Source organism: Sorex araneus, chromosome 5 (genome assembly GCF_027595985.1).
Source record: "Sorex araneus isolate mSorAra2 chromosome 5, mSorAra2.pri, whole genome shotgun sequence".
Lineage (NCBI taxonomy): Eukaryota > Metazoa > Chordata > Mammalia > Eulipotyphla > Soricidae > Sorex > Sorex araneus.
The window spans coordinates 98,177,809-98,202,945 of NC_073306.1; the positions used below are offsets into that span (position 1 = coordinate 98,177,809).

Here is a 25,137-nt window from a genome sequence, read left to right on the forward strand (position 1 = left end):
AAGTAGAGAGGGAATAAGAGGGAAACTGTCTGCCAGAGGCAGGAATAGGGGAATAGGGGGAGGGATACTGGGGACGTTGGTGGTGGAAAATGTGCACTGGTGGGGGATGGGTGTTCGATCATTGTATGATTGAAACTCAAACATGAAAGCTTTGTAACTGTATCTCATGGTGATTCAGTTAAAAAAATTTTTTTTTTTTTAAAAAAACCAAAGGGATGGAGCCAGAGTGATAGGACAGCGGTCACGGCGTTTGCCTCGCAATGCGGCTGATCCAGGTTCGGTCCCTGACACCCCATATGGCCCCAGACCCCAGGCAGGAGTGATGTGTGATAAGGTTGAGATCTGAGGTTGGGTAAACCATACATATGGAATTTGGTCTTGACTGATTGTAAAGGTGGGAGCTATGAATAACTTTGTAAGTTACAGTACCTCAATAAAAAAATATTAAAAAAAAACACAAAGGGATGAAGTTTATGAATATACCAGACCAAATAGCCCCTCAACCACTGCTGGCTGTAGCGCTTGGGGCTGCTGAACACTGCCTGGATAGCCCTGACAGGCCTGGTACCACCCACCTGAGCAGCACTGCATCACTGGGCCCAAGACCTCACCATTGAACAGCATTTAGGCCAGATGTCCTGCTGGCCCTGAATCTCTGAACCTACTGGGGAGTTTCAGCAAAAGATGTGAGTTCTGCAGCCATGAACGCAAACCTCAGTGAGCACACACACAAGCAGCACAGACGACTGGAGTGTGACCTGAGAGGAAGCTCCTCGGCAGTGCCTTAACCAAGGACATGTGTGATCTTGGACCTAGAGAGGGAGGGGAGGAGCTTTGGAGAGAACTTTATGCTATTGTCCTATAAAAGTAGCAGAGCAAATTGTTTTTTGTAGGGGCATCCAAAGAAGGGCATGGGTATCCGGAGGCCATTCCTGGTGCTATTTGGCCAACCAGGGCAAATGATTTAATGCGAGAGCCAAACAAGGTGATACTGCTCAGGCCCAGTGTGAGAGCCACCAGGACAACCCCATTAGTGCCGAGGGCCACACAGCACTGGGGATCAAACTAGGGTGCTTACACATGCAAAGTACAGGCCTTTCCCCCTGAGCTATCTCCCTGGCCCACAAATTTTGCTGTTTAGGTTTTGTTTTAGGGTCACACCTGCCAGTGCTCAGGGCTTACTCTTGGCTCTGCACTCAGGGATCACGACTGATGGTGGTCTGGAGAGAACCATGTGGGGTGCCAGAGATCAAACATGGGTTGATCATGTGCAAGATAAGTGCTTAACCTGCTATACTATCTCTCAGGCCACAATTTTGTTTTTTGTCTTTTTGTTTTTAGGAGTGAACTAATGCCAGGAATTACTCCTGACCATGCTCAGGGGATCACATGATATGCCAGCAAAATTGCTATTTCAGTTTTCTCTGATAATTTTAACTCTTCCCCGTATACTTAAAAGAACTTGCCTGTTTTTGTTCTTGTGTTGTTGGGGTTCAAATAGAACTTGACAAATGCACAGTGGGTGAAGAGCACCACATTCTACTCTGTTTACTGTGTTTTAAGTTGCCATATTAATATCTTGCATATTACCTCACAATAGAAAAGTAAAGAGTTAAGAAAGGAAAATGAGTACAAATTAATTGACAACAAATTCCAAAAGCTGCATTGCTGGTAAGAAACAGATTTTTAAGCCGAAAAGGTTGTGATACTCACAAACCATGTAACACTCATTTACCTTCCACCACAGATCAAGCTGTTGTATCTTGTCATTCTGGCTTAACCTATATACGTTTTTTTTTTTTTTAAAAAAAAACATTTACCTCTATTTTTTGTTTCCTTTTGTTTTGTTTTTGGGCCACACCCGACAATGCTCAGGAGTTACTCCTGACTCTGTACTCAAGAATTACTCCTGGCAGTGCTTGGGGGATCACATGAGATGCCAGGGATCAAACCCGAGTGCAAAGCAAGCGCCCTATCCTCTGGATTATCTCTCCAGCCCTCTCATTTATTTTTCAGTCTAACAGGCAGGTCAGTAACAACACAGTAAACTATACACTTGTGTGAAAATGCTATCAAAAAGGCATGTGGCACAGTAGCACTGTAGCACCATTGCCCAGTTGTTCATCAATTTGCTTGAGCGGGCACCAGTAACGTCTCCATGTAAGACTTATTGTTACTGTTTTTGGCATATCGAATATGCCAAGTGTAGCTTGCAAGGCTCTGCTGTGTGGGCGGGTAGTTTGCTGGGCTCTCTGAGAGGGACGGAGGAATTGAACCCGGGTCAGCCACATGCAAGGCAAATGCCCTACCGGCTGTACTACCACTCCAGCCCTGTGGCACAGTACTTAAAATTTTTTCATCATAAATATTTCAGGCAAAAAACAAAATAGCACCAATTGCACGTGGACCACCTGGGTTTGATTCTTGGTATCCATTTGGTCTGCTGAGCACCATCAGGAGTAACCCTTGAGCACTGCCAGGTGTGACCCTTCCAGAAAAAAAGAAAAAAGTGGGTCGAAGTTTGCCTTGCACATAGTCAACCAGGGTTCGATCCTTGGTATCCTATAAATTGCCTTAAATGCGGTTGACAACGGTTCAATCCCTGGTGCCACATATGATCTCCAAACACTACCAAGAGTGACCCATGAGCACAGAGCCAAAAGAAACTCCTGAACAGGTGTGGTTCTAAAATATAGTATCCTGAAATAAATCACTTGGGAAGAAAACTATAAGTTATGCCAAAATGACAAGATATAAATGCTTGATCCATCGTGAAAGATAAATGAATGCTCATTATATTGTTCTTTTAATTATGAAAATAATTTGGGGAGGGCTTGGGACACACTCAACAGTGCTCAAGGGCTACTCCTGGCACTATGCTGTGGTGCTTGAGGGACAATTTGTGGTTCTGGGGATTACATCAAGGTTGGTCACATGCAAGGGACATACCTTAACCCTTCTACTATCTCTTAAGTTCCTATTGAAATAAAAAGTGCCTTCTCTTACCTCAGAAACAAATAATGGATCACCCACTGAAAGTATGTAGGGTATAAAACTCCTTATTCTCAAAATGATAAACATAATAAAAAGAATAGCATTTATATTATCTTTTTGGATAAAATTATATATATTAAGGTAACTAAATAGGAAAATTATTTAGTAAGGAAAACTATGTAGTAAGGTAACTAGGTAACTAAATAGGAAAAGTTCTACTTCACAGAAGAACTACAATACATTTAGAAAGTATTTAGGGGCTGGAGCGATAGCACAGCGGGTAGGGCATTTGCCTTGCACGCAGCCGACCCGGGTTTGAATCACAGCATCCTATATGGTCCCCTGAGCACCGCCAGGAATAATTCCTGAGTACAGAGCCAGAAGTAACTTCTGTGCATGGCCGGGTGTGACCCAAAAAGAAAAAAAAAAAGTATTTAGAAACATACCATTTTGTAACTTCTAGATTAATGATGTGTAATAAATAAGAATAGATTACATGAAAGATTGATCTGGGTTTTTTTTTTTTTCTTTTTGGGTCTCACCCGGCGATGCACAGGGGTTACTCCTGGCTTTGTGCTCAGGAGTTACTCCTGGCAGTGCTCAGGGGACCATATGGGATGCTGGGGATCGAACCCGGGTCGGCTGCGTGCAAGGCAAACGCCCTACCCGCTGTGCTATCGCTCCAGCCCCTGATCTGGGTTTTTAACATGATGAAAGTAGTTTCTGCCACATGAACTCAATGACCAATCTTTAGAATCAACAAGTGATTGTATAACAGAGAATGTGTTTTTAGAAACAATACAATCTGAAGTACATAGTATAATTTATGCAGCATTCCTGCCTTCCAGGAGTTAGGTTAATTTTCAATTTTTAAGAAATATGGAGTATGGGCTAGAGTGATAGTACACTGGGTAGGGAATTTGCCTTGGATGCAGGTGACCCAGGTTTGATCCCAGGCATCCCATATGGCCCTCTGTGCACTGCCAAGAGTAATTCTTGAGTGTAGAGCCAGGAGTAACCCTGAGCATTGCTGGGTGTGACCCAAAACAAACAAACAAACAAACAAACAAACAGAAATATGGATGAAAAGGTTGGGAAGATGGCTCAATAGACTAGAGCTGCATGCTTTGCATGCAGGAGGCCTGGGTTCAAGTCCTAATCAACACTGCATGGTCACCTGAGTACTCCTAGGAGTGACCTCTGAGCAAAAAGGTAGAAGTAATCCCAAACCCCAAGGTGTGGTCTAAAATCCAACATACACACATACATACAACACACAGTACCATGAGAAAGCAGACAGACAATTCAAAATGTGTGCATTTTATGCCATCCTCTGTGATGATCACAGTATTTTAAACAACCAAAGACACAATGGAGGGAAGTAAATAAATGACTGGCCCCTGCCAGTAAGTGAAGAATATCAGCAACTATAAAGCGCAGCCCTTGATTAGAACTTGACTTAAATAGACCAGCTGCAACTATTTTTGAGTCAATTTCAGTACGAACTGGGTGTTGGAGGACACCAAGAAATTGTTGTTGCTGTTAATTTTGTGAGATGTGTCAATAATCATGATTTCATAGGCATTATGGTCCAGAATAAACGTCCATCTTCTTCAGAGAGAGGAGTACTCTAAATACAAAGGGTTTAAAGAACCTACATGTGCACACATCCACACAATGGTTAAGTGGGGATAGTATAGGAAAGACTTGTTATTTATTAGGTTTAGGTAACAGGCAAATGGGACAATTCTGTTCGTTATACTCATATAATTTTGAAATTTTGTATTTTTTTTAAGTAATCTTAAAATCTTAAGTAGCTATCTTAAAATACAAAATCTGATCAAAAGCAGAAAACATTTTGTTTGAAATTAAATGTAAAACTATTTTAAATAGATTTCTCAAATACAACATTCTTATTCACCCACATTAACTTTTTTGGGGGTAGTATTTTTAATGCTCATACTTATTGTCAATGAATTTCTACATTATTAAAAGAGAAATCACCTGTTGTCAATAATCATCACACCGGAGGGTGGAATCCCCAAAACCTCACAGCTCTGCATAAGTTCTTTCTTACGAATCTTCCCTTGATTGTAGTAATTTCCTAAGGAAAAAACAGATATGGTAGTGGAAATATAACTATTCACTTATACTAACCTTGTTCCCTATAGAATTTAAATTGCCTAAAAGACTTGCAGTTATGATAAAAAGTTGAAAAAGACACAATATGAGGTTAGAGAGTAGAGTTACCAGCAATGCAAATCTTAACAGAGAGGTTTGGACTTATTTAGTCTACTATTGTCTTCTCAGAAAAAAAAAAAAAAAACTACTCAGTGTACCTGGTGGAGCTCAAGTCTTACTCCTGGCTCTGTGCTCAAAAAATGATTCTGGTGGTGCTCAGGGGACCATATGGGGATAGAAACTGATTTGGCCAGGTACAAGGCAGTACCCTACTGAATGTACAATCTCTCCGGCAAAAACACAGAAAGACCTCCATCTGCATCTAACTGCTGCAGGTGATTAGTCCAGGTCCCTGCCCCCATAACACTGCCCACTTTGGAACACACTGATCTTCTGTCATGCGTCTGCCTGCCTGTCTGCATTCCAGTTATATGATGCAGACAGCATGATATACCGTGATGAGCTCTGGTTTAATAGTTAAACTGATGGTCTGGAATGATAGTACAGGGGTTATGGTGATTTCCTTGCATACAGCTGACTCAGGTTGGATTACTGGCACCACAAATGATCCCCTGAGTACCTCAGGAGGTCACTCCTAGCACAAAGTAAGGGATAGTCCCTGAGGACTGCTGGGTGTGCTTCTCCACCCCAGCTCCAAAAAACTGATTTAGGACTAACTCTTGTATAATCACACAGAACAGGTGGGGTATAAAGGAAAACAATATAGCTCTAAAGCCTTTACTGATCATGCTGGCATATCTGTTACACATGTCTTCATTTTGCTTTTGAGTCACACCCATTGGTGCTGGGGGATGAAGTGCCGTGGACGGGGTCCTGCTTAGTTCATATCGTCAGCCCCCAATTTTTTTTTGGCGCTACACACGGCAAAGTTCACCACTCCAGATGGTTATTAGGGACCATAAGGTATGCTGGGATCAAACCCAAGTGGTCGTGCAAGGCAAGTGCCCTACCCACTTGACTATTTCTTCAGGCCCTATTTTATCTTATTAATTTTTTTTAATTATTATTTTTTTATTGAATCACCATGTGGAAAGTTACAAAGCTTTCAGGCTTAAGTCTCAGTTATACAATGCTCGAACACCCATCCCTTCACCAGTGCACATATTCCACCACCAAGAATCATAGTATATCTCCCCCAACCCTCATTTTATTTATTTTTCCCAGAGAGTGTGCTTCATTGGGGTTTATACTTCTTGCCTTTATAGAATTTTGTTTCCTTTTTTTCTGTTTGTTTTCACACCCAGTGATGCTCAGGGTTACTCTTGGGGTGCATTCAGGAATCACTCATGGTGGTGCTCGGGGGACCATGTGGGATTCTGAGAATGGAACAGGGCAATGAACATAGGCAAATGCCCTATCTGCTGTATTACGGCTCCCATACACCCTTGTAGAATTTTCTTAGGTTCTGTCTCTGAGTTTGGTTAATTCTAGTGACAATACATACGGGTGATGGACTTGAGAACATTTGGATGCGAGAGTGCTTGGCTGCCACGCTGCCTACTACTTTGGTGACACACAGCTGGGCCCGCTCCAATTTCACGTGATCCGGCGGTTGGAACAACTCCTTCTTTTTACCAGGTCTCTGAGTCTTAATCTTGGTTACATCTGTCTAAACTGCTGCCACTGAGGCCTCTCAGAGGGAAAAAGGAAGGGAGCAGTATTTATAAGAAGAAACTGCTAGTCCTGGGTTTTCTAGGAAAAATATCTAGCCGTCATCCACACAAAAAATATTTTTTTCAAGATTTTTCTACCAGCTACTTTATTGATCCTGAGGGATATTAACCATGTTAGCATCCCAAATGATCTGTACCCCTTAAATTGCTTACATAGTCTTTATTTCCCATTACATATACTATACTTCCTAAGAAGAGTTCTGATATGTACAAATCCTTTGTCTTCTTCCAAATGGCAGGGTGTGACATTTTGGTACCATTTAAATTAGTACTTATCACAAACAATGATTTAGTTCATTGCTTCCCAAAGTTTAAGAGACCACCCTGAGGAAGTGTGAATCAGGGCTGGAATGAGGTGGGGCGTAGTAGCCCTCGGTACAATTAGGGGTGCTGAGTAATTTTTTTCCCTCTGCAAACGTGGGTAGCAGCCAAATAAATTTGTGAACAGTTAGTTTAGCTAATGCATCCCTTAATTCAACTCTCCAACTAATAACTGCTTATTCCTCCCCCGCAATGTCCCCAACCACCACAAAAAGACTAACCCCCAATCACCAGATAATAGATTTAATGTTAGGAGACTAGGTGTCTCTGCAGCAGTGAGGTAGAGGCCTGGTGGTCACTCCCCAAAATACAAAGGCAACTGGGAGTGGTCGCTAGGCCCCTGCACTAATTGGGGGTCAAGGCTGGGGCCTGAAATGCAGAGAAATGCTCAAGCCTTTGGGTGCTGGGGGCCACCAGGGCAACGCTGAGCAATACTCAGGGGCCTCTAGGGCCACACCCAGAGGTGCTGAGAGGCTGCCTGGCACCTTATCAAACTCAGGGCCTGGCTCAGCAAAGCATGTGCCATTGACTGCTAAGCTATCTCCCTGGCCCATTTTTATTTATTATTTATTTATTTATTAATTTTTAATTTTTAATTAGTGAATCACCGTGAGGGTACAGTTACAGATTTATACATTTTTGTGCTCATGTTTCCCCCATACAAAATTCAAGAACCCATCCCTTCACCAGTGCCCATTCTCCACCACCAGTAAACCCAGTGTTTCCCCCCACCCCAAACTGCCACTATGGCAGGGTATTCCCTTTCGTTCTCTCTCTCTGATTAGGTGTTGTAGTTTGCAATAAAGGTGTTGAGTGGCCATTGCGTTCAGTCTCTAGTCTACATTCGGCACGTGTCACACCTCCCCCGCATGACCTCCGACCACATTTTACTTGGTGTTCCCTTCTCTGAGTTGCCCAGAATGAGACCAGCCTCCAAGCCATGGAGTCAACCTCCTAGTACTTATTTCTACTATTCTTGGGTGTTAGACTCCTAGTCTATTATTCTATATTCCACAGATGAGTGCAATCTTTCTATGTCTGTCTCTCTCTTTCTGACTCATTTCACTTAGCATGATACTTTCCATGCTGATCCACTTATATGCAAACTTCATGACCTCATTTTTTCTAACAGCTGCATAGTATTCCATTGTATAGATGTACCAGAGTTTCTTCAACCAGTCATCTGTTCTAGGGCACTCGGGTTTTTTCCAGATTCTGGCTATTGTAAACAGTGCTGCGATGAACATATAAGTGCAGATGTCATTTTGACTATACTTTTTTGCTTCTCTGGGATATATTCCCAGCAGTGGTATTGCTGGGTCAAATGGGAGCTCAACCTCTAGTTTTTTGAGAATCGTCCATATTGTTTTCCAAAAGGGCTGAACTAGTCGGCATTCCCACCAGCAGTGTAGAAGGGTCCCTTTCTCCCCACATCCTCTCCAACAGTGGTTGCTTTTGTTCTTTTGGATGTGTGCCAGTCTCTGTGGTGTGAGGTGGTATCTCATGGTTGTTTTGATCTGCATCTCTCTGATGATTAGTGATGCAGAGTACTTTTTCATGTGCCTTTTGGCCCTGGCCCATTTTTAATTGTCCTCATGAAGACTGACTTGTGTTATCTTTTTTTAAAAGTAGAGATTATTATCAGTTTGTGAATGGACATTATATTTTAAGTTCCTCCCAAATCCATGTATATACCCTCTCCCAAATTGTTTAAAGGTTACTAGATCTTGATGATAAACTCTAATTTGCACTATTTATGTGTTCCTAAGTTAAGGGGCTTATTGTCTGAGAAACTACTTAAAATTGATTCTAATGTATTTAGGGAGCTGGTTTATTGTTTTGTGTATGAACTAAGGAACCTTATATTCTTACTTGTTTTGGGGTTACAAATGGAGATACTCCGGGTTTATCCTGGCTTTGTGCTCAGGGACTGAACTTGGGTCAGCTGTAAAGGCAAGCACCCTACTTGCAGCACTATCTCTACAGCCCCCCCAAACCCTCCCTCCTTCCCTCCCTCCCTCCCTCCCTCCCTCCCTTCCTTCCTTCCTTCCTTCCTTCCTTCCTTCCTTCCTTCCTTCCTTCCTTCCTTCCTTCCTTCCTTCCTTCCTTCCTTCCTTCTTCCCTCCCTCCTTCACTCCCCCCTCTTTCCCCTCTTCCTTGCTCAGGGGTTAGTCCTGCCTTGTTGCTTGCAAGGGGTTTGCCCTCTGTGGTGTTTTGGTGACCATGTAGTGCCAAGGATCAGACCTACACATCCTTTGTGCAAATCCAGTCCACTGGCCCACTGAGCTATCTCTCGGACTCTTAATTCCTGAATTAAGAAACTTTAAGGATGTTAGGAAGTCAAAACCATAGAGCATTAAAAAAAAAAATCTTTGTTTTGTGTTTTGAGGTCACACCAGCGGTGCTCAGGGGTTTCTCCTGGCTCTACACTCAGGAATTAATCCTGGCAGTGCTTGAGGGAACATATAAAATGCTGGGGATCGAACATGGGTTGGCTGCATGCAAGGCAAAATGCCCTACCTGCTTGTTGTACTATCACTCCAGCCCACCAAATCTTCACTATTTGATGAAACTTTAATTATTTCAAGAGAGTAAGTATCTAAGATTCTTTAGCAGCTTTTGTTCCCTTATATTTTTGGGGCCACACCCAGCTGTGCTCAGCGCTTACTTCAGGCTCTGCACCCTGGGGGTTACTCCTGATGGGGCTCAGGAGACCATATATGGTGCCAGGGATCAAACTCTGGTCAGCTGTATGCAAAGCAAGTGCCCGACACACTGTACTATCGCTGCAGCCCCCTTTGGCAGCTTTTCCCTCCTCCCCTCCCCCATCTGGCAATGGTCAGGGGTTTTGCACTTAGTAATCACCTAGGCGGGAACAGGGGGACCATATTGGGTGTTGAGGTTCGTATCTGGACCAGCTGTATGGAAAGTAAATGCCCTAACCACTGTACTATCTCTTCGGCCCCTCCTTAGCAGCTCTTAACTGACACATTCCAGGTCGGGATGTGCAAGATTACTTTAGGGCAGTGAAAAAAGCTTCAGTACTTCAGTACTTCTCTTTTTATTAAAATTAAAAAAAAGTTCTTTGGTTTTAGGGCAGTCAACAAGTACATAAAAAGATCTCAGTATCATTGTCATTGGGACTGGAACAATAGCACAGCGGGTAGGGCGTTTGCCTTGCATGTGGCCGACCCGGGTTCAATTCTTCCGCCCCTCTCGGAGAGCCCAGCAAGCTACCGAGAGTATCCCGCCCACACGGCAGAGCCTGGCAAGCTACCCGTGGCATATTTGATATGCCAAAAACATTAACAAGTTTCACAATGGAGATGTTACTGGTGCCCGCTCGAGCAAATGGGATGAGCAATGGGATGACAGTGATACAGTGATCACTGTCATTAGGGAAATGCAAGTCAAAATCACAACGAGCTAGCATTTCACACCTACCAGGGAAAAAATTAGAAATCAGAAAACTAAAGCAAAACAAAAATGGAACATTACAAGTGTAGGCGAGGATGTGAAGAAATTATAACTCTCATGCAACACTAGTGGGAAGATGAAATGACATAGTTGCTGTGGAGAAATTTTTTTTGGAGAATATTTTGGGTTACACCCTGCAGTGCTCTGGGGTCACTCCCTGCAGCACCAGGGATAGCTGGGAATGGAATCCAGGACTCTTGGGTACAAAGCAGATGTTCCAGCTCTTTGAGCAAGCCCCCGTGGAAAACATTTTGGTGAATCCTCAAAAATTTAAATATAAAATTAAACACATAACTCAGCAATTTTACTCCTAGTTATATACCAAAGATAATTTAAAACAGGGTCTTAAGGAGCCAGAGAGAGAACTCAAAGGACTAGAATGCTTGTTTTGCATGTCTGGGGGTACAGGTTTGATCCCCAACATCACTGGGTGTAGTGCTGGAGGCCCAATGCACTACTGGAGCCCAAAACAAAACAAAATGATATAAAGATTTCTTAAAAATAAAGCAAAATAGGGACTCAGATACTTGTGTATCCACATTCACAGCATTACTCACAATCAAAACAATCTAAACGTTCAAAATTAGATGAGTGGATAAACAAAATATGGCTTATACAATGAGGTATTATTCAGTCTTAAAAAGGAATGGAGTTTTGGGGCTGGAGATACAGTACAGTGGGAAAAGTTTTTTGCTCCCTGACACCCCATATAGTCTTCTGAACACTTCAGGGGTGGCTTGCAAACAAACACACAAACAAACAAGGGACTAAAGATCTGGTTGTGAGATAGATAAAGGGCTAGAGTGGATGCTTTGCATGCAGGAGGTCCTGGTTTGATGTCCTCCACCACATTTCTGGGAGCACCAAAGTGGGAGTGGCTCCTGAGCATGACCTATGTGGCCACAAAACAAAACAAAACAAGGAAGTTCTGATGCATGCTACCATGGATGAACTTTGAAAACATGTTAAGTAAATTAAGTTAGACATGTATTATATGATTCCACTTAGTTGAAGTACTTCAAATAACCAAATCCACAGCAACAGAAAATAGAGCACTATTTTCCAGGGTCGGGGTTGGGAGGGAAGGAATATGTGGTAGCATTTATGTTTGGAATAAAAAAATTCTGGGGGGAGAGATAGTACAGGAGATAAAGGGCTTGCTTTGCATGCAGGTAGATCAACCGAAACACTGGTTTGAATTTCTGGCACCACAATGGTTTCCTTATCCCTGTAAGGAGTGATCCCTGCACACAGTCAGGAGTAAGCCCTAAGCACCACTAGGGTGGTGGTTTATTTTGAAGCCTCAAAACAAAACCAAAATAATTAGAATTGCATGTAAAAAAACATTTCAATTATGAGTTATCATCGTAAAACAGAAATTGTCTTTAATATTATTTAAACAGGGTTCTAGAGCCATGGATAAAGTGGTAGAACATATACCTTCCATATTGCTCTGGATTTAATCACCACCCTAGCATGGATACCCACCACCTTCAGGTAGCTCTGGTGACCATTTTTGTTGTTGATATTGGCTCACACCTGGCAGTGCTCAGGGTTTACTCCTGGCTCTGTGCTCAGGGATTGCTCTGGGCAGTGTTCAAATGAGATGCTGAGAATTGAAGCCGGGTCTGTTACATGCAAGTCAAGAGCCGTACCTGCTGTGCTGTCGCTCTGGATCAGCCCTGTTTACTCTTAAGCACTACAGTAATAAAAAGTTTGGGTTAAAATAAGTTTTGAGAGGCCGGAGCAATAGTACAGTGGGTAGGGCATTTGCCTTGCACACAGCCAACCTGGGTTCAATCCCCGGCATTCCACATGGTCCCCCAAGCACTGCCAGGGGTAATTCCTGAGCGCAGAGCCAGGAGTAACCCCTGAGTATCACTGGCTGTAACCCAAAAAGCAAAATAAATAAGTAAAATAAGTTTTGAGGGCTGGGGAGGTAACTCAAAGAGCTACAGTGCATGCCCAGCATGCATAAAGTCTTGAGTTGTAGCTCCAGTACTGTGTGGTACCCCCAGCACTGCCAGGTGTAGCCTAGGAGGCCCTCAGTATTACTACATCTAAGCAGTATTGAAGTGCCAGGCCTAAGCATTGAACTATCAGGCCTGCACAGCTGGGCCATGCATTGTCAGAAGTAGCTACCTGTGGTTTCTGAGGAATTCTTGGGAGACCCCTCCCTCCTTACCATTACAGAAGAAATCATTAAATGAAAAACTACTAAGCATATCTGTTTAGCCAAGATCAAGAAACACTTTCATATGCTATTGTCAACCAATATACCCATATTGTATTTTTTTCAGTTTCCGAGAAGAGTGCATTGATACTGGCTTTTACTAATAGAAATATAAATTTCCATTTCTTTCTCTAATCTGTGACTTATTACAGGGCCTAGTATGTCGGAAACTGTCTTTTTCTTAATAATTGGAACATTTGTATCAAATCAGAAGAGTGCAGTGTATGAGAACAGTGTCCAACACAACAATGAGCAATAAAACAGGAATTTCCAATACTGAACTCTTCAAAATATGTTATTTTTCTGTTGATTAGCTCGTGGTGCTTGAGTGGCTGAGGGCCACTTCCATGAATACTCAGCCAGTAATGTGGGTCTAATCGCTCAGAGCTAGACCCTGGTGCTTCTCAGGCCCAGCAGCGATGGAGAGAGTCAGGGACACAACTGGTGGTGCTCAGGGATTAAACTTTGGTCCTCAAGCTCTATCCTTTAAGGTAACTCCCTAGGCCTTTGTGGATTATATTTTTTAAAGTAAGACTATATATATTTAGAAGTGCAAAAAATTATTATGAACCAGTTAATATACCAATGAATCAAATTTTATGAATGGGCAGTTTTCAGTCATTTGATGTTTATATTATCTTCATGAAGGAACCGGCTGAGGAACCCAGGTGTGCAGGACCCGGGGCCGAGGGTCCTCCAAGGCTGCTTGGATCGGGACTGGGCCTCTTCCACCCAGATTTCTCGTTTTCCAGTAGCTATGCAGTCACACCCAGAAACTGCCTCCGGCGTGTAATCCCATCAACGGCCAACATCCAGAGACTAAAAAACCAAGCTCCTGGAAGTCAAGGGATATCTGATAGCCTAGTTCTCCCTCTTGGAGAACCTGGCAAGCTACCGAGAGTTTACTGCCCGCATGGGGGAGAGCCTGGAAAGCGCCCCATGGTGTATTCATATGCCAAATACAGTAACAATGATGGGTCTCATTCCCCTGACCCTGAAGAGCCTCTAATGAGGCACCATTATTATATTATTATACTATTGGGAAGGATGAGTAAAGAGAGGCTGCTAAAATCTCAGGGTTAGGACAAATGGAGATTTTACTGGGCCTGCTTGAGCAAATCGATGATCAACGGTATGACAATGATACAGTGATTATCTTTGGTTGAAGTGATCATATGAAAAGCCTACCAATCTAAATTGTAGAGAAGACTATCTTTCTCTAAGTTTACATAAATATTTATTAAGTATGACTGTTGATACGAAAACTTTGTGTCATGAAACATCTGTAACTTTCTTAAACAATTCTTTGTGTATGTGTGTGTGTGTGTGTGTGTGTGTGTGTGTGTGTGTGTGTGTATGTGTGTATCTGAATTCAGGGCCTTATACATAGAAAGCAGGTACTCTATTACTAAAATACATTCCTGTCCAAAATTACTAATTTATTTCATTCTAAATAGAACATAGCAACACTTAGGATCACAATTTTTTTTTGGGGGGGTCACAACTTGCGATGCACAGGGGTTACTCCTAGCTCTGCACTCAGAAATTCCCCTGGCAGTGCTCAGGGGACCATATGGGATACTGGGAATTGAACCCGGGTCAGCCGCATGCAAGGCAAATGCCCTACCAGCTGTGCTACTGCTCCAGCCCTAAGATCACATTTTTTTTTTAAAGTCCCATATATTGGGTCAGAAATAATAAACAGGTAAGAATAAGCCTCTCTGCAACCAATATTTCAACACAGGACATAAAAGAAAAGCATGTTTTAGAATGTATGGCTGAATTAGTAGAAAATTAAGAAATATTTTTTTTCAGCCTCAAACATTAAGGCAAACACCAAGAGACTAGAGAGGTAGGTCAGTGGTGAAGTCAGGGAGCCTTGAATGTATCTACTTGTGCCTGGCCACTTCAAGTCTGAATAGAAGATAAAGACTGAGCACAAACACAGAGAACATCAAAGAATGACAGAGCCTTCCCAAGGTAATGGCTAACGGTGGGAGGCCCAGGTTAGATACCCACCATTGCAAGGTCGCCTGACCTGAGAGTAGCCCCAAAGCAGTTATGGATATGACCTAAAATAAAAACCCAGAAAATTAAAGCTCAGCCATATTTTTAGTTACATCTGTACCTTGCTCCTCCCAATCAAGAGGTGGTCTTTTCCTTCTTGAACCTTGGTCTCATCTTTGACTGCCTTAACAAAAAGAACGTCTTGAAAGTAATACTGCATGATATTTAAGATTAGGTAATGTAGGATAGTAACAGGATCTCTACCTCAGGTTGTCTCTCTGGACACTTAACCAGGAACCCAGCCACTAGGCTGGGAGGAAGTTTAGACAATAAAAATTTACATAAGTAGATGTTCTGGCCAATGCTAAGTCAGGTGACTTATTCTTCATTACACCTCCTAGTGATTTTCATTGACTGAAATATCCTGTGCTTTATCTATCCATTGTTCTTCCTATTCAGAACCGGTGTGTATCATTGACTTTTTTTTAGCTGTTTCTTTGCCTTTTCTGGAAGTGTTTAGTTGGAATCATATAAAAACAGATGGTTTGGCTTTTTGATTGGCTTCTTTTTTAGCAGAATACCTATGTTATTCTATGTTCATGACTCGACAGTTCATTTCTATTTGGTGCTCTTCGACTGTCCGGATTTGTCACTGAAATTTGTCTTGTTTGCTTCCAAATTTTGGCAATTATGGATAATACAAAACATTATCCATAATGTTTGGACCGTAAACATCTTTTAGTGTGGACATGTTTTCAATTTCTTTGTGTAAGTACCAAGGAATTGTTGGATGGTACGATAAGCATATATTTATTTTTTATTTTTTTGCTTTTTGGGTCAGAACTGGCGATGCACTGGGGTTACTCCTGGCTCATGCACTCAGGAATTACTCCTGGCAGTGCTCAGGGCACCATATGAAATGCAAGACGAAAGCCCTACCCACCGTGCTATTGCTCCAGCCCCTAAGCGTATGTTTAATATTGGGCACATACACTGCCCGAGCCCATGTGTGCTTGCAACCATGTGGCCCAGCACATTCGGGCCCTCATCTCCCCTCCTGAGATGTGTACTCTCATTTCTATCTAGTGCTGGGGTGAGTGTAGGGGCTCTTCCTGCCTGTAGAGAAGCCCACTTTACTCTCATTTTCCCTCCCTCCTCCCAATCCTAAAACCCGGCAAATAAAATCTATTTTACTTCAACAACAACAACAAAAAGAGTATATTTAATATGGTAAGAAGATGCTAAACTTACTACCTCCTAAGGTGTAAATCTTTCATTTACAACAGGAATGAGTTCCTATTGTTTTATGTCACTATCTGGTGTCCTCAGGTTGTTAAAAATTTATCAGAAAATGAGTTGGTAGGACACACAAACAGGAAAGAAGTCAGAGACGACAGAAAAAATTTATTGCGGTGTAATTTTTACATAAAATTCACTCTATATACACATGCACACACAGAGTTCAAGTGAACTGCTTATACAGTTATGCAGTTATCACTATAATCCAGTACCAAGGTCAATTCTTTTTCTCGCGTCTGATATTCTTCCCTATATGTATATATTTTGGGGGACAGGGGACACACCCGGCGGAGCTCAGATCTTACTCCTGGCGGGGCTCCGGGAACTCTACATGCTGCTGGGGATCAAACTGGGTCGGCTTCGTGGAGGCAAGAGTCCTACCTGCTGTACCTACATGCTCTCCCCTTCCTCCCACTTGGGAGGGAATTTAATCTTTGAAAGTTTGGGTAGGATTGAACTTAAAGTCTTCCATAAAATGATTTTCTACTCTATACTTTCAATTTGACACATGCCATTTTCCTGGCTTCTACATTTATTTTTTTTTGCTTTTTGGGTCACACCCGGTGACACACAGGGGTTACTTCTGGCGGTGCTGGGGGACCATATGGGATGCTGTGAATCGAACCGAGGGTCGACCGCGTGCAAGGCAAACGCCCTACCCGCTGTGCTATCGCTCCAGCCCCAGAAATACATTTTGAAAGTAGTAAAAGGAGCTTTGCTGCCATTAGAAATAAAACATTAAGCGCTGCGTAGACACGACACAACAGATACTGTTGGGTGTACTATAGTAAATCCATTAACCCTCTGCAAATAAAAAAGCCTCCAAGAATATGAAGTACAGTGGCAGACAGCACTGACGAGGGAGGCGCAGAGTGGCAATACGCGAGCAGTTCGCTCGTACTCTTGGGTGCTGCTCGCGGGGCGGCGTGCGCAAACCACACACAGCTCCAGCTCCTCTGCAAAGCCAGCCGCTCCCGCTTCCAGCCGGGCACCCCGGCACTCTAGGCGGCTCCCGAGATAGGTGAGCCCCGCCTTCAGCCTCTTACCTGTGGAGAAGCAGAGTAGGGACAGCCGGTGGCCCCCGCGACCCAAGCCCAACACCGTGGGAGCGAAGAACATGGCTTCGTCGTCGGGGTGTGCGATTACCAGCAGGGCCCGGCGGCCGCCTCCCCGCAGGCCCGCCTGCTCCCGACTCCGGGTTCGCTCTGAGGAGCCCCACACCCAGAACAAGCCCCACGCCACGGCCGCGGCCGCCACCGCCGCCCCAGCCAGAAGCTCCAGCACGGCCATGCGCCCCCGGAGCGTCTGCGCCTGCGCGCCGGGAAGGTGCTCGGACCCGGCTCCGGAGGGAAAGCGGCGCCGGCGGAAACTGCGTTCCGCTAGGCGGTCGCTCCCGCCACCCCGCCGCCCCGGCCTCGTCCCCGGCCCCGGCGCGGCCGGCGTCCGTCCTGGGCTTCCAGACGGCTTCCTGCACGTCGCGGCCGAACTGTCCCCCGTAGTGCCGCGTCCTAGGAGCCTCGTGCCTGCTCGCGTCCCAGCCGGACCTTGGCCGCCCCGTTCCCCAGCCTGACCCCCCACAGTACGAAGGAGCCCAAAGACGCGTTTCGAAAGGAGTCTTCACATCTAGCTAGGCGCCCTCCTAGCCAGGAACCCATTTCTTAGAAACCGGACTTTTCCGTCCTTTTGACGGCCAGCCCGCCCCACACACAGATGATACAGTGGCTCTGTTTACCCTCTAAGAGTTGGGACCTGGAGCTCTAGCGTCTCTAAAGGAAAAGGACCCGTTTTTACGGTTACGAGGATTCAGGCGCCCATTGCAGGAGAAGAGCACGGCGGAGGCAGGCGGTCGCAGGCGCCCCTGCCGAGTGACAGTCGATGAGGGGCCGGGCGCACGGACAGACCTGCTCAGCCGGTGCCACGGAGCCCGGCCCGGGAGCCCGAGCCCGAGCCCGGCGGCGGGCGGCGGGCAGCTGGCGGGGCGCCGCGCTGCGGGCGCGATGGCGGCGCGCTGGCTCCGGCCCGCGGCTCGGGCTCGCCGCGCCGGCCGGAGACGCCGCCAGGGACCCCGGCCGCGGGCACGCCACGGCCCGCCGAGGCGCCAGCCGCGCGCGGCCCGGGAGGGAGCCGCGCTCCCAGCCCTCCGGAAGGAGGAGGAGCCGCCGCCGGAGCCGCCTCGGCCGGCCGCCGGGCTGGAGGGGGGGTGCGAGAGGGGTTGAGGCAAGATGGCGGCCGGGGTGGCGGAGCAGCAGCCGCGGCGGCGGCGGCCCGAGTGAGCGCCCTGCCCGCCGCGCCCAGCCAGGCTCCCGGCTCCGGCCGCGCGCCGCGGGCCGCGTCCGCGCCTCCGGCCGGGGAGGGGGCACCGGTCCCCGCGCCCCGCCAGCTCCAGGTGAGTAGGCCGGGCGCCCGCATCCCCGGCCTCGGGCCCGGCGCGCCGCGGTCGGGGCGGCTGCTCGCCGCGCGGGACCCGCCCCGGCGGCCGGGCCTCTGCGCCTCGGGCCGGCTCTGCGCGGCGAGGAAGCCGGGCCGGCGGCCGGACGCGGCGGGGGAGGCGGACGACGAAGGGGCTGCGGCCGGCCGGCGGCGCGGAGACGCCCGGGGGGCCCAGGCGTGCGGAGCCCGGGGCCGGGCCGGGCGGCCGGCGCAGGTGCGGCCCGCGCTCTCGGGGCGGACCCGGGGGCCGGCCTGGGGCCGTGAGGCGGCGGAGGGAGGGTGACAGCCCTGCCAGTGCGTGGAGCGAAGTAGTTCACCTTCCCGAGCCTGGCGCGACGGGGAGTCCCGGCGAGGGTGGGCAGCGGGTGGGGGCCGCGTCGGAAGCCTGGGCTCCGGCTGTGCTGTGTGCGGCAGTGCGCGGAGCCGGGCGGCGCACCTACCCGGGGAAGGAGCTTGAGAGATCAGCCTGCGGGCACAGAGACGGAATTCTGCAGGTTTACCAGGTCGGGTGTAGTCGGGTATTGAAGGTGTGGGTGTGAGTGAGATTGATGAGAAGTGTTTGCCCAGGAAGTGTCAGTTTCCTTTCTCCGGTGCTGTGTGACCCGGTGCCTCCCAGGCAGAGCTGGCCTGGAGAGGAGTGGTCGGGGCAGTTCTCGCCTTTGGGATTAGTGTGTTCACCTGTAGCAGATACAAGGTATATCGAAAGCCACATTTCTTGATGCGAATCTTGAAGAGGGAGTCCTGTGAGGCGAAACACGGCAGTTTGCAGAGAGCAACAAGGCCTGGGATTTTCACTCAACGTATCTTGATCAGTAGCTGTTTGCTGTTCAGTCGTGTAATTTTCCCCTTGGATAACTGATGAGTTGATGTCATTATTTAATTTTAATAGCTTTTTAAGATTTTTCCTGTGTCCTTTCATAAATATATGTGATGAGCCGAATTTTCTAAGCTCGAGGGTAGATCAGTATAAAATCTTATTTAGAGATGAGTAAAAATTGCGAAGAAATAAGTTGTTGGAGAAAGAAATATCTCTTATTTTCTTTCTCTGTTAAAATCAGTGGAACTTTATTTTAATATCTATAGTACACGGTTGCTTTGTCTTTGCTTTAAGTGCACCTGTTCACAGGAGTCAGAGTTAACATACTATGTAAATAATACGTGCACACAGAAGGATGTAATTAGTTGTCATACTCAAATCCTTAATTTTTACAAGAGATTTGCCATATGTTAATCTGCTTTCCCAGAGAAAATATAACACAAAGTTTCCTGATTTTTTTTTTAACTATGTGACATACTGAAATGTCAGCTTTTCTGCATGCTTCAGTTTCCTTTCCTCTGATCATAGGGAAACATGGTGTTTTAATAGGCTTGGTTGTTGTGAGCCTAAGAGATTAGTAATTGTTATGAAATTGTTTTTAAACAGATTGAAAGGGTTAGGAGGTAGTTACAGCTCTCTCTGCACTCCTGAAATGCCTTATCTGAATATCTTTCATGGAATTTGCACTTTCTGCCTCTTATTTGGGTATTTATGTATCTGTCTTTTATCTTCTCTTGAGGGCAGAATAGACCTTTTTCTGATTTTATCTTTAAGGCTCTGTCTAGGATTTTCTTTTCTATGTAGAATGTTGACACTGAAAATGTTTGTTGAACAAGTAGGATTCTAATTAGAAAAATGTATTCACATTGCAGTGTATTAGAGTATATCTGATATTTGCTGTGAAATATCTATGTAGCTGTGCTTTCTTTGTCTTCTCAGAGCATTATTTCTCAAACTTTTTCCAACTGAGGCCTCCTTCTGAATTTTTTTTTTTTTTTTTTGGCCTGGGAAGCCTTCTGAATTTGGTATTTTGGGGGGATGTGGGTCAGCTGTTCTACCGGGCAAGGCAAGCGCCCTCCCACTGTGCTATCACTCCAGCCCCCTTGAGCTGGATTTCTTAAGCTTTCCCAATCACCGTTTCTCATTCTCACCTGAAAATTTTTGCATGATCTCGAGTATATAAAAATAAGTATGTGCATTAAACATTTACTAATAATAAATCATAAATTGATATTTTTGGATGGAAGGACCTCCCCACCTTGCTGTTCTCAGCAAGCAGGCCTGCAGTTTGGTGTGAAGGCTGAGAATGTGGTGCTGCTTGGTCTTCCTGCTGGGGATAATGTGTTTTTTTTTTTTTGTTAAATAGGGTTAACTATGGATTGTCTTGTATATTACACCCTATGCATGAAGTATCTTTACTTAGATAATTAAGAAACCACTTTTGTTTCTTTTCTGGGGGACTGTAGGAGTATTCTATTTAAAAATCAGTTTGCAACACTGTATATGTTTCAGGAATACTGGTTCACCATTTCTTTAAATCTTCACTATACCCACTGGCAACTTTTCAAACCATACTACCACACACCACAAAAGTATCAATAACTCTCCACTAGAAAGTTTGTTAAAACTGGGCCGGAGCGATAGCACAGCGGGTAGGGCGTTTGCCTTGCACTCGGCCGACCCGGGTTCGATCCCCGGCATCCCATATGGTCCCCCAAGCACCGCCAGGAGTAATTCCTGAGTGCAAAGCCAGGAGTAACCCCTGAGCATTGCTGGGTGTGACCCAAAAAAAAAAAAAAAGTTTGTTAAAACCTCTCCACTCTATGCTTCCTCACCCCTCCCACATTTGTTTTTCTTTTGGAGTATCCAAGGAGTATTAAAAACCTATGAGAAGTTGGCCGGACTGACAGTACAGTGGTAGTAGGGTGTTTGCCATGCAAGTGGCTGATGCAAGTTGATCCCAATGCCAGGAGTAATTCCTGAGTGCAGAGCCAGGAGTAACCCCTGAGCATCAGATCTAGGTATGACCCAAAAAGCCAAAAAAAGAAGAAGAAAAAGAAAACCTATGAAAAGTTTGTATTAAGGGACTGGAGAGATAGTACAGTGGGTAGGGTGCTTGTCTTGCATGCAGCCTACCTGTGTTTGATCCTTGCCATGCCATATGGTCCCAGGTACCACCAGGGGTAATTCCTGAGTGCAGAGCCAGGGAGTATCCCTGAGCATCACCAGGTGTAATCCCAAACAACATCCCTCCCCAAATCCTTATTATGTTATTCATTATTTGTATAGCAATAACACTTTGTAAATCACTTTTTTTTATATTCTTTGGTGGTGGTTTTTGTTGGACATTTTTATTGTTCTACTATTTTTTTCCTTCCTTGGAAGCTGTGTGATTATAATTTGCTTGGATAGTTGGCAAATGCAACATTTTTGTTTTATTTTTGTTCTCTGGGTTTGAAAGTGAGACCATACAAAGCCATGGTGAATGTTCTACGGAGTTGTTCAGTTTAATTCTCTCATGTGTGTTATTCATTTTACTTAAACGTGACTAAAAAAAAATCTAAATTGGGGCTGGGAGATGGTACAGCACATAGGGTTCGTGTCTTGCATGTGGCCAACTCAGCCTGGTTCAATCCCTTGCGCTCTATATGTGGTTCCCTGAACCCCCACCAGGAGTGGTCTGTCAGTTCAGAGCCAGGAGCAAGCCCTGAGCACCACCCCCCAAAAAGTGAATGATTTGTAGAATTATGTAAAGTCATAGTCTTGTTTTCCTGGTGAATGAGCTGAGAGTCACAGAAATTGATCTGCCTAACATTCTAAATGGGCAGTTGCAGATACCAGTATTTTGATATCTAATGTAGCAAAATTAACCTTATGTATTCCTTAGGAGATTCAGTATAATGGTTGACAATTACTTAAAGTGAAAAATGGGGTGGATGGGTAATGAGAGATGGTTTATTTAACTTAGACATTGAGTTTCACATCCTTGGCCAGAGAGATAGTGGGCAGGGTGCTAGCTTGCCTTGCGCATGGTCGACTTGGGTTGGAGTACCCCACATGGCTTTCTAAGCACTGCCAGGAGTGATCGCTGAGAATAGAGCCAGGAGTAAACCTTGGGCACCACTGGGTGTGGCCCTGAAACAAAACAAAAAAATTTTTATGGTGGGGGGACTTGAAGGGGAGCCCGGGATAGGACTCAGGATTTCGTCCATGCAAAGCTTGTGTTCTACCACTGAATTATATTCCCAGTTCAAATTTAATATCTTTTGTTGTTCTTAGTTGTTTCGGGGGCCATAGACTGGTGTTTGGTCACCAGGTCTAGTCCCTGTAGTGCTCTTCAGTCCATGCCAATCCAGGGGATTACATAAGACCTTACACTTATTAGATGTGCTCTCTTTAACCCATATGCCTGGCTTCTTAAGCTACTTTTTTAAAAATTTCTGCAATGAAAATATCTTTTGGGGGAAAAAGTCACCATTTATCTCTGCCAATAATACGTTGATCACTAGAAATTATTTAGTTCATTGATATTAAATAATACCTATTATCTGTTTCTCATACAACAGGCAAGATGTTTGCTTAATGTTTGTTTTTGATGTGCATTCATGCCATACAGTTTATCTTAACGGAGAAGGCATGTTCATCTTTTTTTAAAATCGTGGTGTCAGGGATTAAGCTAGTCTATGTAAGTCCTATGCTGTATTGCTGAGCTATATCCCTAACCTTTCCTTTAAATTGGCATAGCCTCACATGAATGCTGAAGCATGGCACATTTATTCCATTTTGGATCTTAAATTTAATATGGGTTGTATGATAATATGTGTTACATCAAGAAGGGTTTTACTATTTTTTTTTCTGGCATGCTTTTTCTCTGCTTACCCTTCCAAACTAAATCCTGCCTGACTCTCAAGGATTAGGTCACATATCACTTCGTCTAGTAAGTCTTCCTCCCTCTTCTCCAAAGATGTGTGTTTTTCAGTGATATACTTTTATTTTATTTTTTGATTTTTTTTTTTGGGGGGGCCATACCTGGTGATGCTCAGGGATTATTCCTGGCTCTTACTCAGGAATCACTCCCAATGGTGCTTTGGGGACCATATGGGATGCCGAGGACCGAACCCAAGTTGACCACATGCAAGGCAAGTGCCTTTCTCTCTGTAATGTTATACTTTTTGTTGGTGAGACATCATTTTTCATTGATTCCTTTCACATGCAAAGTATATGGTCTAATTAATTGAACTATATATTTTTTGTCCCCTATAATTATTTCTCATCCTGGAAATTCTTTTTAAAAAATAAAATTTTTTTTTTTTGGCCACATTGGTGATACTCAAGGAATTGTTCCTGGTGGTGCTTGGGGGACCATGCAGTGCTAGAAATTGAACTTGGTGCTTCCACATATAAGTTATGTATTGTGACTACATATAAAGTATGTACTGTGGCCCATCTCCTTAATCCTCATTTTAAAAATTCTTAATGTTTTGCTCTGGTTTTATTCAAGCATAGTTATTTATGCATGTATATATTCTTTTAGTTTCTGCTAGACCATAAACCCATTGTGAACATGTCTACATCTTTTAATTTAAAAAATTCTCCCTTTGCTCTACTCACAACATAGTACTTCGTACTTAGGAAGTATGTATTGATATTTGTTGAAGGCATAAAATGTAAAGCCTAACAGCCAGAATTATTTGATGGTTGTTGTCTAAGGTGACTGATAAATGTGGAAACTTGATTCTGACTTACTTTTTTTTTAGTTAAAAATATACTAATTCACCAATGTCAGTGAAATAAAATGTAAGTAGTGAATTAACACAGTATTTATTTAGTTTTGCCCCCTTCACTACCTTTGTTATTGTTGTTATGATGGCTGGATGTAGGGATTGCATCTTTTGGTTGTGGAGCTTTCTTGGGGTTGCACACACCCAGATATTGAACACTTTTGTAGTGTAGAGTCCCAGACAGCAGTGCCACTGGAGTTGAGGTCAGATGTTTGGGATCAAGCTCATGACCTCACTCTTGCAAAGCAGATACCTTTTGCAGCTGAGCCATCCCTAGGATGTGGTACTGCATTTTTTTTTTAAAAAGAAATTCTTTTTTCTTGTCAGTTCATTGGGGGAACCACACACGGTGGTATTCAGGGCTTACTCCTGACTTTGAGCTCAGGGGCCTCCTGGTGGTTTTTGGGGAACCATAAATGGTGGTAGGAATTAAAACCTGGTTGGCCATGTGTAAGACTGGCGCCCTATTTTGTTTTGTTTTAGATTTTGGACCATACCTGGCTGTGCTTTGGGCTTATTTCCTGGCTCTGTACTCAGGGATGCTCCAGGTGGGGTTTGGGGAACCATATGGGGGTGTCAGGAATTGCACCCGGATTGGATGGATCGGATGTGTGCAAGATAAGAGCCCTGGGGCTGGAGTGATAGTACAGCGGATAGGGCGTTTGCCTTGCATGCGGCTGACCAGGGTTCAAATCCCAGCATCCCATATGGTCCCCTGAGCATGGCCAGGGGTGATTCCTGAGTGCAGAGCCAGGAGTAACCCCTGTGCATCGCCAGGTGTGACCCAAAAAGAAAAAAAAAAAAAAGATAAGAGCCCTGTCTGCTGTACTATCTCTCTTTCTCCTGCCCCTGCTAATTTAGGTGAAAATTTTTAATTAAAGAGAAAGTAAACAGGAAAATGGT

General features: G+C 44.7%; 2 protein-coding genes across 18 annotated transcripts in view; one reads left to right on the plus strand and one right to left on the minus strand.

Annotated features, from left to right (window-relative positions):
• PIGL (phosphatidylinositol glycan anchor biosynthesis class L) overlaps positions 1–18,230 on the minus strand; it is an 80,624-nt gene extending 62,394 nt beyond the window's left edge. For all 3 annotated transcript variants that reach the window (XM_055140190.1, XM_055140188.1, XM_004616303.2), the window contains exons 1-2: positions 17,253–18,230; positions 4,999–5,098 (exon numbers count right to left, since the gene is read on the minus strand). In XM_055140190.1, the coding sequence (XP_054996165.1) occupies positions 4,999–5,098; positions 17,253–17,496 (344 nt within the window). In that variant the 5' untranslated portion in view covers positions 17,497–18,230. The remainder of the gene's footprint in view (positions 1–4,998; positions 5,099–17,252) is intronic.
• A 189-nt stretch (positions 18,231–18,419) lies between these two features.
• The window catches only part of NCOR1 (nuclear receptor corepressor 1), a 208,997-nt gene continuing 202,279 nt past the window's right edge, over positions 18,420–25,137 (plus strand). For 12 of the 15 annotated variants that reach the window (XM_055137986.1, XM_055137989.1, XM_055137995.1 and 9 more), the window contains exon 1: positions 18,421–18,592. The gene's annotated coding sequence lies outside the window, so the exon portion shown is untranslated. Of the gene's footprint in view, positions 18,593–18,834; positions 18,851–25,137 lie in introns of those variants that run through there. The other 3 variants (XM_055137996.1, XM_055137997.1, XM_055137988.1) reach the window with 2 other exon arrangements.